Source organism: Monodelphis domestica, chromosome 3 (genome assembly GCF_027887165.1).
Source record: "Monodelphis domestica isolate mMonDom1 chromosome 3, mMonDom1.pri, whole genome shotgun sequence".
In the NCBI taxonomy this organism is placed as follows: Eukaryota; Metazoa; Chordata; class Mammalia; order Didelphimorphia; family Didelphidae; genus Monodelphis; species Monodelphis domestica.
This window is the reverse complement of record NC_077229.1, coordinates 325,118,040-325,134,707: the sequence shown is the minus strand read 5'-3', so window position 1 is coordinate 325,134,707 and position 16,668 is coordinate 325,118,040. Positions and strand designations below refer to the sequence as shown.

Here is a 16,668-nt window from a genome sequence, read left to right as displayed (position 1 = left end):
AAAAATAAAAGAGAAGGAAGGAGGAACAATTAATAGATGATAAATAACAATATAAGAAGCAAAATTACTGATGGTGGAGAACTGGCATCCCAGAAGAAGAAAAGAAAATCAACTAGAAATACATTTCAGGGTAAAGGTATTTTATTTAACAACATGATATAATCATAAAAATGTTGAACTTTGGAGTCAGGAGAGAATTTGATTTAAATTCTGCTTTTGTGTGATTATGAACAAGTCATTTCATTTCTACCTCATTCATAAAATGGGAGTAATTTCCATTATAGTGCTTACTTATAGAGTTGTCATGAAGATCAAATGAGAATCCATGTGAAACATTTTGCAAACCTTAAAGTGCTATACAAATACCAGCTACTGTTACTGCAAAGGGTTGATGAACTCAAGATGAGAGAGTCACATTTTGGAATGGTCAATGTTGGCAAATTTTTTTTTTTGTATATTTATTACAAAGGTTTTGTGGGTTATTTTTTAATGGAGAGAGAACTGAGGGAGAATGAGATCTGATTTACTCATAGGATTACTAAAAATTATTTTTAATTAATGGGAATGTATAGTGAAGGTTTTTTAAAGATACACAGAAAACAACAGGAAGAAAGCCTGTAGTTTATACTTTTTTTTTTCTGTTTTCTGTTGAAATGCTCATATTTGTTCAAGTTCAGAATTCTAAAAATAAGAAATTACTTTCCTTTAAGTTATATACTTCGGTGTCACCTATATCCTCTGAATTTCTGAGGGTATCTCTGTTTTATAACACAATATTGATCAGTGTTGATCTTGAATCCATAAGAAAATATTTGTTATATTTACTGAAAGCAAGAAACCATATATACTACATTTTAGGTTTTAATAAAAAAAAATAGTTAAGAAAAGCCTTGGTGCTTAAAGATAGTAGAAAATATAACTTGTAGAGAACACAAATTCCCTGTACAGTCTAGGTAACTTTTTTTTTTTTAAATCAGCTTAAGATAAATGTCTGGCAGAGAGTGGGCTAGGGAAGGGGAAAGGGTGGATTTAGTGAGGTCATTGCAGTTCTTTTAATTGCTTGTTGAAATTTCTTGTACCATAGTCCCTGCCTATTCTAGGATTCTTATTGGTTAAACTGAGAGAGAAGTTATGCTAGATAAATTAAATGCTTTTTTATTCTCTTCCTTCTGGAATAGAGAACTAGCATTAAGATTGAGAGTCAATGATATACTCTTTTAATAAAAATTAAATGAGTATGGTAGGCAGGTTCAGCTAGGTTCTGAGGATAGTAATGGAAGGAACTATAAAGTATCAGAGCTCCTTGGTTACAATTTTTGTATTTTCCTCTTTAGTAGGGGGAGGAGAAAAGCAGTAGTTTTTTTTTTTAAATATATTTTATTTGATCATTTCCAAGCATTATTCGTTAAAGACATAGATCATTTTCTTTTCCTCCCCCCCCCCCCCCTGCTCCCCATAGCCGAAGCGTAAGTCCACTGGGCATTAGATGCTTTCTTGATTTGAACCCATTGCTTTGTTGATAGTATTTGCATTAGAGTGTTCATTTAGAGTCTATCCTCTGTCATGTCCCCTCAACCTCTGTATTCAGGCAGTTGCTTTTTCTCGGTGTTTCCACTCCCATAGTTTATCCTTTGCTTATGAATGGTGTTTTTTTCTCCTGGATCCCTGCAAGTTGTTCAGGGACATTACACCGCCACTAATGGAGAAGTCCATTACGTTCGATTATACCACAGTGTATTAGTCTCTGTGTACAATGTTCTCCTAGTTCTGCTCCTCTCGCTCTGCATCACTTCCTGGAGGTTGTTCCAGTCTCCATGGAACTTCTCCACTTTATTATTCCTTTTAGCACAATAGTATTCCATCACCAACATATACCACAGTTTGTTCAGCCATTCCCCAATTGATGGGCATCCCCTCGTTTTCCAGTTTTGGGCCACCACAAAGAGCGCAGCTATGAATATTTTTGTACAAGTCTTTGTGTCCATTATCCCTTTGGGGTACAGACCCAGCAGTGCTATGGCTGGGTCAAAGGGTAGATATTCTTTAGTTGCCCTTTGGGCATAGTTCCAGATTGCCCTCCAGAATGGTTGGATCAGTTCACAGCTCCACCAGCAATGAATTAATGTCCCTACTTTGCCACATCCCCTCCAGCATTCATTACTTTCCTTTGCTGTTATGTTAGCCAATCTAAAGCAGTAGTTTTAGAGCAATACTTCCCTTATTGCTGATTCTTTTTCCTATTTCCTGTTGTCCTCTTGCCATTTCCCCCTTCTTATTCAGTTTTAAAGGTATAGAGAGATATTAGTGAAATTGATTTTCTGTTGTCATAGAGACAATCCAAAATTTGATAGAGAAGTAAGTTCACCTTAGGGCAGTGATGGCAAACCTTTTAGAAACTCAATGCCCAAACTGCAACCCCCACACCACATGTGAACCTCCTGCCTTACCCCAGACCAGAGGAGAGGAAGGAAGCACTCCTATTGGGTTGCTAGACAAGAGGGATGGATGATGGGAGAAATATCTTCAGGCATATGTGGAGAGGGGGAGTAGAGCATCCCCTTCAGACATGCATTCCAAAAGCTCACCGACACAGCCTTAGGGGATTAGAGGTGGTCAAGGTTGTAGGATATGACTGGGAGGGATTTGTTTCAAGTTCTAATTTCTTACTAATATATGACAGGTAAAAACTGTTTGGGGGAAGTACTAGGAATGTATTAGTCAACAAAATTAATAATTTTGTTAGACATGGTCCTTCCCAGTATTTGGATAAACCAACTTTGTTCATCCTGGCAATCAGTATATTTATCTCAGCCCCCCCTTTTTATTCCCTTTTAGATGAATTCTGAGGAGATGAATTGTTTTTGATAATTTACTTATCTGACCAAGAATGAACATTAAACAAGAGATGTCTCTGGCCATTAGCCTTATTAGCCTTGTCAAAAAATCCATATTCTAAAGTTCATAAGCTTCACTTTTCTGGAGAGCACCATAGATTTTTTTTATTCAGAGGTCATCTTTGCTTCATTTTTATGAAGTTTTTCTTTTAGAATTTTTATTAATATATTTTGTTTTTATATAACATACTTTTCCTAATATGTCCTCCTCCTAGAATGTCATCCCTTCTAAAGTAAATGAAAAAGTTAAGTTCAGTAAAACTAACCAATAGATCAACCAAGACTGACATAATATATAGTATTCTCTATTTCTGCGAAGAAGGGAGAGAATTGTTATGACCATTTTTAATTAATATGATTAGCTAGTTTTTTCAAACCAGCAGATTAGTCAATGAGTTATGGAAGTGAAGAGAGAGCAGCTAATACAATCAGACACACTGGCAATTGGTAGAAATTGACTCCTGACAATAAGGGAGAAGATACAAAAATTTTTTAAAAAGAGATAGAGAACTCTTAATCATAATAATTCAAGATCACTTAATGTAGGATCATTCAGCCTTACATAGCTCAGCAATTCCCTGAAGGATCAGAAGAAAAGATATTTGGAAATAGTAAAAACTTATTAAGCACCCATTATGTACCATTTACTGCTAAGCACTGGAAATACAAAGAAAAGTAACATCATCCCTACTCTAAGTAGGAGAGACAAGTAAACAATTATGAACAAATAAGCTAAATACAAAATAAATTGAAAATAATAGAATGAAGACACTAGAAAGGCTTTCTTTAAATGGTAAGATTTGACAGAAGCCAGGAAGCAAGAGAAGAGAACATTCCAAGTATGGGAGCTGGGAGATAGTGCCATGTTTGAGGAATAGCAGGGGGAGGTCAGTGTCATTGGATCATAGAGATTAGGGGGGTATATGGTGTTAATATGGTTATAAAATGTAAAAAAGACTGGAAAGATGGGGCAGATTATGAAGAGCTTTTAAAAATTATTTCTTAGTTGCTTGTGAAAACATGTGTGAAAACATTTCCACATTCATTAAAAAAAAATGAATTCTAATTCTCTCCCTCCTTCCTTTTCCCCTTCCTTAACACAGTAAGCAATTTAATATAGGTTATATATGTGCAATCATAAAAATATATTTCCATATTAATCATGTTGTGAAAGAAAATACAGACCAAAATAAAAAAGAAACATGGCAAAAATAAAGTGAAAAATAGCATGCTTGAATCTATCGTCAGACTCTATCAGTTCTCTGGAGATGAGACTTATCATCATGCGTCCTTTGGAATTGTCTCAGATCATTTTATTGATGAGAATAGCTAAGTCATTCACAATTGATCATACACTATTGTCACTGTGTATCTCCTGATTCTTCTTACTTTACTTTTCATCAGTTCATGTAAGTCTCTCCAGGTTTTTCTGAAATCATCCTGCTCTTCATTTCTTACAGCACAGTAGTATTCCATCAGAATCATCTGTCACAACTTGTTCAGAAATTCCCCTGTTTATGGACAATCCCTTGATTTCTAGTTCTTTGCCACTAAAAAAAAGAGCTACTATAAATATTTTTGTACAAATAGGTCCTTTTCCCTTTAAAAAAAATATTTATTTGGGCTACAAACCTCGAAGTGGTATTGCCAAGTTAAAGGGGTGTAGCCAATCCATACTTTTTCTCTATCCCCTATCCCTTACATGATTACTACAGGGGGTATGCACAGGTTAGTTCCAAATGGCCCTCCAGAATAGTTGGATCCATTCATAACTCCATCAGCAATGCATTAGTGTCTCAATTTTCCCACTTCCCCTCCAATATTCATCATTTTACTTTTTGGTCATATTAGCCAATTTGATAGACATGAGGTGGTATCTCAGAGTTGTCTGAATTTACATTTCTCTAATCAGTAATGATTTAGAGCATTTTTTCAAATGATGACTATAGATAGCTATGATTTCTTCATCTGAAAACTTTCTGTTCCTATCCTCTGACCATTTAGCAATTGGAGAATGACTTATATTCTTAAAAATTAAACTCCATTATCTGTATTTGAGATTGAGGCTTTTATCAGAGATACTTGCTATAAAAAATCTCCCCCCAGTTTCTGCTTTATGAAGGGATTTAAATGCCAGACATGTTGTATTTGATCTAGAAGTTAATAGGGAACCACTGGAGTTTTGTTGACTAGAGGGGTGACATGGTCAGACTTGCTCTTTGGGAAGATCACTTTGACAGCTGAGTTGAAGATGGATTAGAGTGAAATGGTGAGAGATTTGTGTCAGAGAGAAAATTCAACAGGATATTGTAGTAATCCATGTGGGAAGTGATAGGAGCCTGCATCAGAAGGGTGGCAGTGTCAGGAAAGAAACCTTGACAACAATTTGATTATGGGGAAATAAGAGATAGTGAGAAAAGTCAAGGATGACCTAGGTTGGTAGGTGACTGAGAGAACATAGTGGCAGTAGGGAAGTTAGGAAGAAAGGGGGGAATTTGGGGAAAAGATAATGAGTTCAGTTTTGGACATGTTGAGTTTAAGATATCTACAAGGATATTCTGTTTGGGATATCCACTAGACAATTGAAAATGTGAGATTGAAAGTCAGTAGAGAAGCTTTAATAAGTTGGAGAATTCTCAGTGTATTGATGATAATTGGTTTTGTGGGAGTTGGTGTGATGGCCAAGTGAAATAGTTTAGAGAAAGAACAGAAACCACATAAGACATTCTGACTTATACCCCTAATAGAAAGTTTTGGAACTTAAAGGTCTAAACCCTTAGCTTTTTAAAAAATTTATCTGAATTATTAATTCTGAGAATTCTGGTGGAAAACTGTAAAATGGCCCTTAATTTATCCTTTTAGGCATAGCTGTTTAGGAGACTTATAGAATAGTAAACATGCAACTCTAAAGGTGTTGCATGTTTACTTGTCTAGGAAATCATGGACTAGTTTCAAAGTATCAAGGGTATGGTTATAGAATTTGGGATGAAGCACATATTTCAAAGTACTTCATGAGTTCTAGAAATACATAAGCAACATAGTTTATAACAGTTTTGCATGTAACAGTATAGATTTAAGGGATGTGGATAAAGGAAAGGTATGGATTATGAAGGGAGGACCTAAAGGATTTCAGTATATTCAGTTCAAATCCTTTTTGTTAGGAGACCTATAATTTCTTCTGTAATATAACAAAAAAATATGTAAAACTTGAATTGCTATTGATCTTTTCTAGAAACGACTGCAAAAAGAATTATTGGCTTTGCAAAATGACCCTCCTCCAGGGATGACTTTGAATGAAAAGAGTGTTCAGAATTCAATTACACAGTAAGTACTTTATTTTTAAAACCTTTATTTGATGTTATTTTTAGTAGCCAGGTTAATTTCAAGGATATTTTTTGAATAGAGGTATTCTAATATGTTCTTGATGTGTTGAAATTAAGTGATCTACATCTTGCATTAGGTCAATTTGGTTAATCAAATAAATCTATCCCTAAAGGAAAGGCAGTATCAATGATATATAAATTTTTGTCATATATAAAAGAATAGTTTTTTATATCTGTTTACATATCTCAGTAACATTAAGACTAGTTAGGAGAAAATTTTAAAACAAAACAAATCCATAAGAAAAATTTAGAATTATCAGCATTTCATATGAGTGTCATTTAATGGAATTAATTATGTTTGATTAGCAAAATTGTTAACATGTACCATCTGACAAGATAAGTTGGTTATATCTAGATCTAGACTTTTGTTAAAATGGGAATCTACTTGTCATAGATGATAATGAAGAGAATATAGCAGACAGTTGATCAAAGTTTAGCCTGGAGTTTAACTTTATGGAGAGTGAAAATCAAGAGAAAAAAGACAATTTAAGTGTACATTTTGAGCACAGATAAAAATTATAAAATGTAATAGAAACATGCATATGCCCCAAAGCCTCATATAAGACACTCTGCACTTTTGATAGCAGTGGTGTGGCCCAGTATTACACTAAAGGCAAAAGATATAAATTTGAATCCTTTTTCTGCCACTTAATGGTTGACCTTTGGAAAGTAAATTTATTTATTTTTTAATCTTTGGGGCTTCAGTTATTTCACCACATAATATCGGGCTAATACTTGAAGGAAAATGGCCAGCTCAGATATCTTGAGACCTGTCTTACTTATTGGATACTAGAGTTTTAGAGTTAGAAGAGGTTTTTGAGCATATCTGGTCTCTTCGCAAACAAGAGCTTCATTCCCATAGGTTAGACTGCTGGCAAGTTAGCAGAATGGGGATTGCAATCCAGTTTTACTCTTTCCCCAATAATTGCTTAGTTTATATGTTATCTTCAAGATCTGATTTTTATGTTAGTGTCATTGAGTAACTACAGTTTGTACACTGTGCCCTTTCAGCACACTTCAAGTGGAAACCATTCAAGGTTAAAGAACTTTGTGTGTAAGGACACTGTACCCTTGACTTGCAAGAAGATACAGGTTAATGCTTTCCTAAAGCAAACAGTATGATTTATGGGTACATGGGTAGAATAAGAACTTCTCAGGCTTTGGTGTATAGGAACCAGAGTAATTTTTTTACACCACAGGTTCACTCAAAAGTGTTCCTCACTTGGAGGTCATAGAGCAAGAGGGGAGTTAAGAGAAAAAATTTCTAGTGCAATGTCTGCATTTTAGAGAAGAGGAAACTTAAGGTATAGAGAGGCTATAACTTGCTTAAGGTCAGTGTAGCTAGTTAATTAGAAAGCCTAGTATAGAACATTGGTCTCTCCTAGCTTCTAGTTCACTGCCTTTCTTTGAATGATTCTTTTGCAAAAAAGTCACCATTAAAAACAGCCAAGTAAATAATATAATTTGCTAGATCCTCTGTAGCTAACTACTTTTGGCTGAACTCTCAAGACAAAGAATATCCTTATCCTAAGTGCCATAGTGCCTTAATTTTTGCTTTTAGAAAATTTCTTAATTGTTCTCTGAAGGAAGTCCTATTGCTCTGTGGGAGGTGAGATGGTAGAGAGCAACTATGATTTCTTCTTTGCCATCTCTTGGCACTCCCCAGATTAAAGATCATAGTGCTAAAAAAGAACATTAAAGACTTTCATGTAGTCTTCTAATTTTACAGTTGACAATATAATTCTGATTTTACAGATGACAATATAATTAGACCAAGTTATAAAGAACTTTCCTTAGAACAAGTTTATTTGAAAACATTGGGGCACAGAAAAGTAATCTGCCCAATTCAGTTTTCAAACATTTATTAAATACTGACTGTGTACAAGATACTGAATTAGGTTTGGGGATGCAAGGACAAAACCAAAACAGTCCTGACTTTTAAAGAGTTTATATTGTGCTGTCCTTTACCTTTCACTTTTAGTTTGTGGTAGATTTGAGAACTAGAATCTAGCTTTTTAGGCCTCTCTTTTCAATTTTGCTTATTACAATTCCAATACATGTGTACTTTTATTCTTAATGAGAGAACTCACATGAATGTGGCCTTCGTCTATCTTTAAAAGAAAAATAACTATACCTTTATCTGCCTCAGGGATGTAAGAATCAAATGCAATAAATAAAAGTATGTAAAGGGTTCTGTAAACTTTATAAAGTTCTGTGTGAATGTTAATAAATTTAATGGGCCTACTAGATGGAAAATGTCTAGACCTGTCCTGCTGGTCTAAACCTGGCTAACATTGAAGGATTATTCAGGAAGAGAGAACAGTAGAGGGGTTAGAGAGGGACGGGGCAGAGGTGCTAGCTGAATCCAACCTGACATATAATCTAGTACCCATCTATGTGGTCATCTTTATAGTTGTATAAAAAATGCAGTAGCAGTTGATTCTTCATGTGGGCATAAGGGAATGTAGGAAGGAGAACAATATGTGACCTCTGTAATGCATAAAGTGGAACACAGAGCCAGGAGACTGTGGAGTGCAAATCCTATTTCAGACACTGACCTTGGATAAATCACTTAACCTTTCTCAACCTCACTTTTCTTAACTGTAAAATGAGGTAATATCTGTACTACCTGCCTATTGTGAGGCATGTTGTAAGACTCCAGTGAAATAATGTATGTAGAGTGCTTTGTAAACCTTAATGAATAGCATAATGCATCACTGCTGTTCTGATTAGTCTTGCTTTGTTGTCTGGACTGTTAATTTTATTCTTTTGTAACTTTATTAAGAGATTAGCATTTATCTATTTTAAGACTTCCAATATACTTTACATGCATTATTATTTGATCATAACAACCCTGTGAAGATAGGCACCATTATATCCTCATATTACAGATGAGGAAACTAAGGTACAAAGAAAAGACTTCCTTCCCCAGGATCATATAGCTAGATTTGTGTCTGAGGCTAGATCTGAACTTCGGTCTTCCTGATTCTTGAGTCCCCTGCTCTATGCTTCCATTAACATTTTTTCTTGTACACTATTATGATTGTCCAGAGTTATTCAGTACATATTTTCTTAAAATTTGTATGAATTAGTGCAATTTCAAACTCATCACAGGCCTCAATCATAATCTAGGCAGCTGCTGAACCTGAGGGTCTCTAATAAATTCTATGCCACTCCTTGTCTACATCATTCCTAAAATAGAAAAAGGCATCAGAGCTTACAATACAACCTGTTTCAACATATCAATCCATTTCTTCTTTTCTATCTTGGTTAACAGTTTTGGAACTTCTTCAAACTTTGCTTTCCATTTGGCCAAATTATTATCACCAATGGTGTCAATCACATACCAGATTAATAGTTTTAGAGATTTTAGCTGTCTTTTCTCCTACTTCTAATTTCATTGAAAGCACCTGGGGATAATGCCACCAATTGTTTCCCTTATTTCCTGCCAGACATGTACAATGTCTTGAGAATTGCTGACCTTTTCCAAAACCAGTTATCTGACTGTTCTTAGGGTAGAATACTGATTTGGACTGAGTGTACTTGACAGCAGTAGTAGCTGCAATTAGGTCCCAGATGGTAGGCTCAGGCAAATTTTTATGCTTTGTAACAATATTGCTAAATAATGTCAGTCAATAATAACAAGTAAGTTAGATCAAGTAAGTGAGATTTATTCTCATGTCTTAACTTAATTGTAATACAAAAAAGAGTTTTAATTTCATCCACTTCTGGTTTGTAACATAGGTCCATCTAAAGCTTACAGTAATTCTCATTTTTCTTTTTAGAGAGGATTTTGAAAGCCTCTTCCTATCCAGGTGCAATAATGTCATCACATATCTTCCTGGAGATACCTTAACAGTAGTGACATCACAGATATCAGATACATCAATAAAATCACCAAATGATAACATTCTATCTTGTTCTTCCATATGCAGTTGACACAATGGAATAATTTTTGTAGCTATCATGTATCATGTAGATAGATTCTTATAGATATCATGTATCATGCAAACTTTAGCCTCTTCCTCACTAAATGATATTTCAATAGCAGCACCTGCCAGATTAACATATTTAAAGGAGATAGCAGTTGGAATACTTAAAGTCATCTCTGAGTTCTTTTACCAGTTTCTGGGCATCCAAGGCATCACATAAGTTTATAAAACAAGGGGATTCATTCATAACTGTAAGAGGAAGTTTGTACTTAAAGATCTTAAAGGAATCTGAGATACTCCATTACTATATTCTTTCCTGAAATAATCTGATACTTCTTGATTATACTGAGCAGTGGGAGTAAAAGCCTTTAACACTAGCTGCCATTTGGTCTCCATAGTAGTATCTGTAATATCAGAATTTAGCTTCTCAGTCAATACTACTTCATAATCTCCTGGTTCATATATTAGTGCCATTTGGGCAGTGGGTTTTTGCAGCAGCCCTGAGTAAGGTTACCGTACGAAAATCAATTTGTTCAACAGCTTCCTCAGTGGTACATTTGGAGAAGCCATAGTCTTCTCAAAGAGATATAGATAATAAACTGCAAATAAGACTGAAATCAAGTCTGGCCATGGTAGCTTGATCCTCTGGAGAGATTAAAAGTCAAGACTTGAACTGCATGTTTTTACACATCCTCCTAACATTTCTGGGAATCCTGTCAGTTCAGAAACATCTTTGAGAGTTTTTGTTGTCCATTTAAATGCAACCAGTGTCAAACCAACTAAATTCAGATTTTTGGTAAATTTGGTGAATTCTCTTACGGGCTAGGAGGCAAATATGCTGTCTATGAGTAATACTTCCTGAGAAGAGAGGGAGTGGGGGGGGGGTAGGAGAATTTTAACAGGATTTTAATTTGCTTTTTTTTTTTAATTCCAGGTGGATTGTAGACATGGAGGGTGCACCAGGTACTTTATATGAAGGGGAGAAATTTCAACTTCTGTTTAAGTTTAGTAGTCGATATCCATTTGACTCTCCTCAGGTAACTGCTTTTTAAAAATTATTTATTTTTTAAAATTATATTCCAGTTTAACTTAATTTAATCTTAGTCTTTGTGTATATTTGTATATTTGATCTTAATTAAGAGATTGAGTAATGAAAATTTTAATTCTGACTTTTTGACAGTATGGCATAATGGATAGGGTACTGGACTTGGAGTCAGGAAGATTTGAATTCCAATCCTGTCTTAGACACTTATTAGCTATGTGACTCTGAGCAACTTACTTATTAGCCTGTTTATGCTTCATTTTCCTAATCTGTAAAAATTTTGGATTTGGCCTTTGTTCCTCTCCAGCTCTAAAAATATGATCTTCTATAAGAGAATGGTTTTTATTCCTTGTCTGTAGTCACAAAACTTCTTATCAATCATTTTAATTTATAGAAACTACTGAGGTCATTCTCTTTTTCCTCTCCAAAGCCTCATGCCCATTGTTGCTTTCTAAGCCTTTTACTTATTTTAGACATAATTTTCATTTGTAGTCTCTGGAATTAAAAGGAGAGGGCCTTTGGCCAAAGATTCCCTAGAAATGTTCAATTTTTTAGTGAGTGGTAATCCTATTTTTGACTGACTAGAACTATCCTTTGATGTGGTGAATGATGTAATGTTGAGAATGATAGGGAGAGTCAATTTGATTCTATATAGTAATGATGTTAACTGTGTAAGCTTTTGTGCACATTCCATGGTGAGGGAGAAACATATACACATATACATATAGCTTTTTTCCAGTTGTATAGTTATAGTGACTTAAACTGATCAAGGCTCAGTTATTAAAAAGTGTATTTATATTCCAAAGTCACCACTTTGTCCACCACTAGTCACTACTAAGGTTTCATCTGGAATATAAAAGAATACAAAAAATAGGGCAAAAATAGGCCTATGAGTAACTAAAACAAATGTCACACACAAGTTTATGCAGTCAAGCTCCTTTTTGCTAGTCAAAGGAGATAGATTTTTATTTTTGGCTTTTTACTCATTTTCTAGCCTCCTTTTCTTTTAACTTTAAAAACCAGTTAAAGTTAGGCTTTGTTCCTGTGGTGAAGGGAGCACTGTCCCATGCTTCAAGTTTTTTGTGGGAGATAAACTTTTAAATCCATACTAAGGACTTTTCTGTTTTTATAGTTTGGCTATTTGTTTTTCAAAATAAAAGAACATTAGACTTGGAGTTAAGAAAGTTGACCCCTCTTCGATGTTCACCAGCTTTGTGATCATGATCAAGTTGTTTTAACCTGTGACAAATCTACTACATTACAAATAGCTTGCAGCCTATATCAATAAAAGCTGTTCACACACATTATCAGTATAAATGTTCAATAGTGTGGCTCATAGCTCCAGATAGATAGATAGAAACTCTAGAATTTGTCATGAAGATGTCTTTCTTAATGATCTGTCAGTCAGCTTTTTGCTTTTTCTGTTTCTCACAATTGAAAAATAGATTGCTAAAAAGTATCCATGAAAATAAAATAAAACTTTCAGTTTTCTTTTTAAATTTTAAATGGAAATTTTTATCCTCCATATCCTCCATAGAGAAATCACTTACTCGCAGTGCCTTGACTTGTCAGAAACATTCAGAACATATAGCTTAGGTATCATTACCACCTTGGACCATTGGTACCTACTTTTTAATGTCTCTTCTGGAATTCCATCTACTTCTGATATTTGGCAGGTATAAAATATTCCTCACTACTTAAAAAAATTGTGTTCAGCTGTCTCAGGGAATGCTTAGTACAAAGCCTATAAATTTGTCATCAGATGACACTTGAGCATATGATGCAAGGCTACAGTTTTATCTAAATCCTCTCAGTTTGACTTGACAGAATTCCAAGTATATGTAACACTGAAAATTGCTTGTCTAGTAATTAGTATAAGTTTTGAAAGTTCTTTATGTAATTTATATAAAGAACAAGCTGTCTTAATAAATCTCTTCTGTAATATTTCATATAATAAATATTGCTCTGGGGTTAAAGACTGAATCACTAAGGTAATGTTTGGAAGGCAGGTGACCATGCAGCTTCTTGAAGATCTCTAGTTATGGGGAAACTCAGTACTTCTCAAAGTCATCCCACGTTTGGATAGCTCTGTTTTCTTTACATCTAATCTAAATCTGTTTTTCTGCACCTTTTACCTTTCGTTCAGGGGCCATACAGAAAAACCCTAAAATTCCTTTAGCCACATAATCCTTCAGATTACTTGAAGATACTTTGTCTTCTCCTTCTGCTCTCTAGACTCCTTTAGATCAAAAATCCCCCAGTGCCTTCAACTGTGGTATGACTTCAAAGTTCCCTAAGCCTACTTTGGCAATGTGCTTTCTAAAATGTGGCATCTCATACAGACCATAATATACAGATACATTCTGATCTGACCTGACACAGGCAATCACTTTTAACTTCCCGTGTCCTAGACACTGCTTCTCTTTCTACAGCCTAAATTTCTAACTTTTTTGTTTGTCCTATCATTCTACCTTACATTGAATTTTCCCTGCCAAGACCCCTCGGTAATTTTTCAGATGAATTATTTAGCCATATATGAATCCTGTACTTCTGCAGGTGATTTTTGGAACCTGAGCATATAATTACATATTTAATTCTATTAAATTGGATTTGGTTAGAATTAGCTTCATTTAAATGTTTGATCCTTCTTATATGACCAGCATGTATACTATCATAATGAAATCATAGTATACTATACAGTATAACTAAATATACTTAAACCAGGAGCTAATGAAATGAGGAGATAAAAGTCAATTGACTTCTCCTTGGAGATGTAAATAAAGGAGTTTGAGGAGCTGTTGTTTTTTTTTAGTTATGTGTCCAAGTATGAAATATCATTGCATAAACCATGGGATCATCTTGTTTTCCAAGTATCATGATAAACATTTGCAATACTATAAAAATAATTGAAACTTTTATAACTATTGTTGCTTGTGAGATTTAAAATGGTTGAGGTCTTAACTATAGTGATTAAAATAGTGGAAGATATAAATTGTGATAGATATAAGAGAGGGTGAGTAAACTTGACTGCAGAAAATATGGTTCACTACAGTGTCTTGGTTTTTAAATCAAATATAAGGTGGTTGCCATGGAAATATTCCCAATTATTCAAATACCCAAGTCACCTGGGTTTTATAGAAATTTTTAATTAACAATACAATGAGGAATTAGAGAAAGAGAGAAAGAGTAAGAAAGGAATAAGTATGAAGGGCCTCAAGCCAATATGGCCTAGACCTGAGCCTTAAGAGAGAAATCAGTCAGTTTTTTAACACTCACCACAAGGTCTGCCTAAACAAGGATTCTAGTGACACCAGGCCAGCTCCATCTCAGCTGACTTCACCAGAGAGCCTTCCAGCCAGAGACTGTTCCAAAGGGCCTCTCTCCAGAGCCTCCAGAGGGACAGAGTCCCCTTAGAGGAGTTCCAGCGAGACCTCCTTAGAGATTGTCCTCCAAGAGCTTCCCTTCTCCAGAGCCTCTCTCAAGAGATTCTTCCCAAGCGGTTCTCATCAGAGATCCTCCAAAAGGATTTCTCCTCAACAGATTCTGCTTTTTCTTAAATAGGGGTTTTTCTCACATGTCACCTCCCCTAAGTCCCTACATCTACCAATCACTGTAGACGCTTTCCAAAGGACTGCCCATCTGAATTCCTGCTAAGTCGACTAATCTCCTCAGTAAGTCTGAACTAGAGAAAACACAGCTGAGTCAACTAATCTCATCAAAAGAAAACTTGCCTGACCCTTTTAGGTACCCAGCATCCCATTGTATCAATTCTAAAAACAGGCCTGGCTCAAAGAACTCCTTGCCTTATTATAAGCATGTGTCCAAGTACTTTCATTGTTTACCAAGGAGTTTTCTCTCCTAAAGCATTCTTAAGTACGGGTAGAGTAGGGGTCCTCCCATAGCAAGGAGTTTTCTCCCCTAAAGCAGTCTTAAGTATGGGTGGAGTAGAGGTCCTCCCATTTCTGATCCTGGGGAGTTCTCACATCAAAATGGGGAATGTTTCTCAGTAGGGAATTTGTTCCAATTAAGAATTCCCTGATGGGGAAATTTTTAACATTCACAAGTCTGAGAGATTTCAAGATTTACATGCTGGAAATGAAGAGGTAGAGCAACTCTATAAAACCTGATAAAACATTCCAAATTATATCAATGTATGTTTTGATACTCAGTGATGTCAGTGCAAAAAAGGACATAAGGGATAATATGGCAATATAATGTGGCAAAAAAAGTGGCAAATATAGTTCAGAAGTAAGAAACAAGAGGAGTCCAGAAAGGCTCACAAACTATACAAAAATATCACATCTACAGATTATGAATACTTCCACAAAGTTAGGAGGCACCAGTTGTGACAAGCATATATATCATGACAAATAATGCAACTTATTCTGTTTGAATAGAAAACAGGTACCAAGGTAAATCACTTTCAGATTAGCTGTGCAATTTGCTTTTTAGAATGGAGATCAAAATCAATATCAAACAAAACTAAAAATGAGTACTATCAAAAATGTCAGATCATAAAAGATTCCTTAAAAGTTAAAATAACAGCTATTTTTGTTAGATGTTCTGATTGTTAATATCAAAAGATATAAGGAAGAATTAAAATTTTGATTGGTATGGGGAATTCCCAGATTAGGAAATATCTTCCACCAGTGCAAATTAGCACCTCCTCTGTACTCTATAGAGCTTTAGAATGCTGCCTAAGGCATTGAGTAGTTAACTTATTTCCCAGTGGTCATGCAATCAGTCTGTATCTGAAGTGGCTAATAACATCAAATCCATTTTTATACTACTTATCATATCTGATAGGGCAGGTAGTTTGGCGGCACAGCAAATAAAGTGCTGGGCATGAAGCCAGAAAGTTTAAAGTTTAAATCTGTCTTTGGATACTTACTAGCTATGTGACCCTGGGCAAGTCACTTAACCCTGTTTGTCTCCGTTTTCTTATATTTAAAATGAGCTAGAGAAGGAAATGGCAAACCAATCTAGTATCTTTGTCAAGAAAACACCAAATGAGGCCACAAACAGTCTGATAATTGAAATGAAAAAATAACAAATTCATGTCTGATATAGCCTTCTCATAACTAGTACCATTATATTTAATTGTTTTCTTAACTCCAGAACCAGCTCTCTATCCAGGATGTTTCTATTAATTATCAAGTGAGATAATAAGGAAATCTATGCTTGCCAAAAATGTTGTAAAATTTTCAGCACAAGTCTGAATCAAGAGAGATTTCCTATAAACGGTGAGAAACTCCTGGTACTCTTCTTTGTAATGGACATTGTCCTAATAGCATTAAGCCCCGGAACATTACAGCCTCCTAAGTGAGAATTTGGACAAGTCAAATGGTCAAAAACTGCTGCTGTCCAGATTTGGTACTCAAATGGATTAAAAAAAATTTTTTAATGTCTTAGTTCCC

The 16,668-nt window shown here is 35.0% G+C and overlaps 1 protein-coding gene and 1 pseudogene across 4 annotated transcripts in view; one reads left to right on the top strand and one right to left on the bottom strand.

Moving 5' to 3' along the window:
* UBE2W (ubiquitin conjugating enzyme E2 W) overlaps positions 1-16,668 on the top strand; it is a 104,783-nt gene that overhangs the window by 52,228 nt on the left and 35,887 nt on the right. For all 4 annotated transcript variants that reach the window (XM_007486955.3, XM_007486954.3, XM_056824111.1 and 1 more), the window contains exons 2-3: positions 6,127-6,218; positions 11,144-11,246. In XM_007486955.3, the coding sequence (XP_007487017.1) occupies positions 6,127-6,218; positions 11,144-11,246 (195 nt within the window). The remainder of the gene's footprint in view (positions 1-6,126; positions 6,219-11,143; positions 11,247-16,668) is intronic.
* Positions 9,331-10,953, bottom strand: LOC130457945 (bifunctional purine biosynthesis protein ATIC-like; annotated as a pseudogene).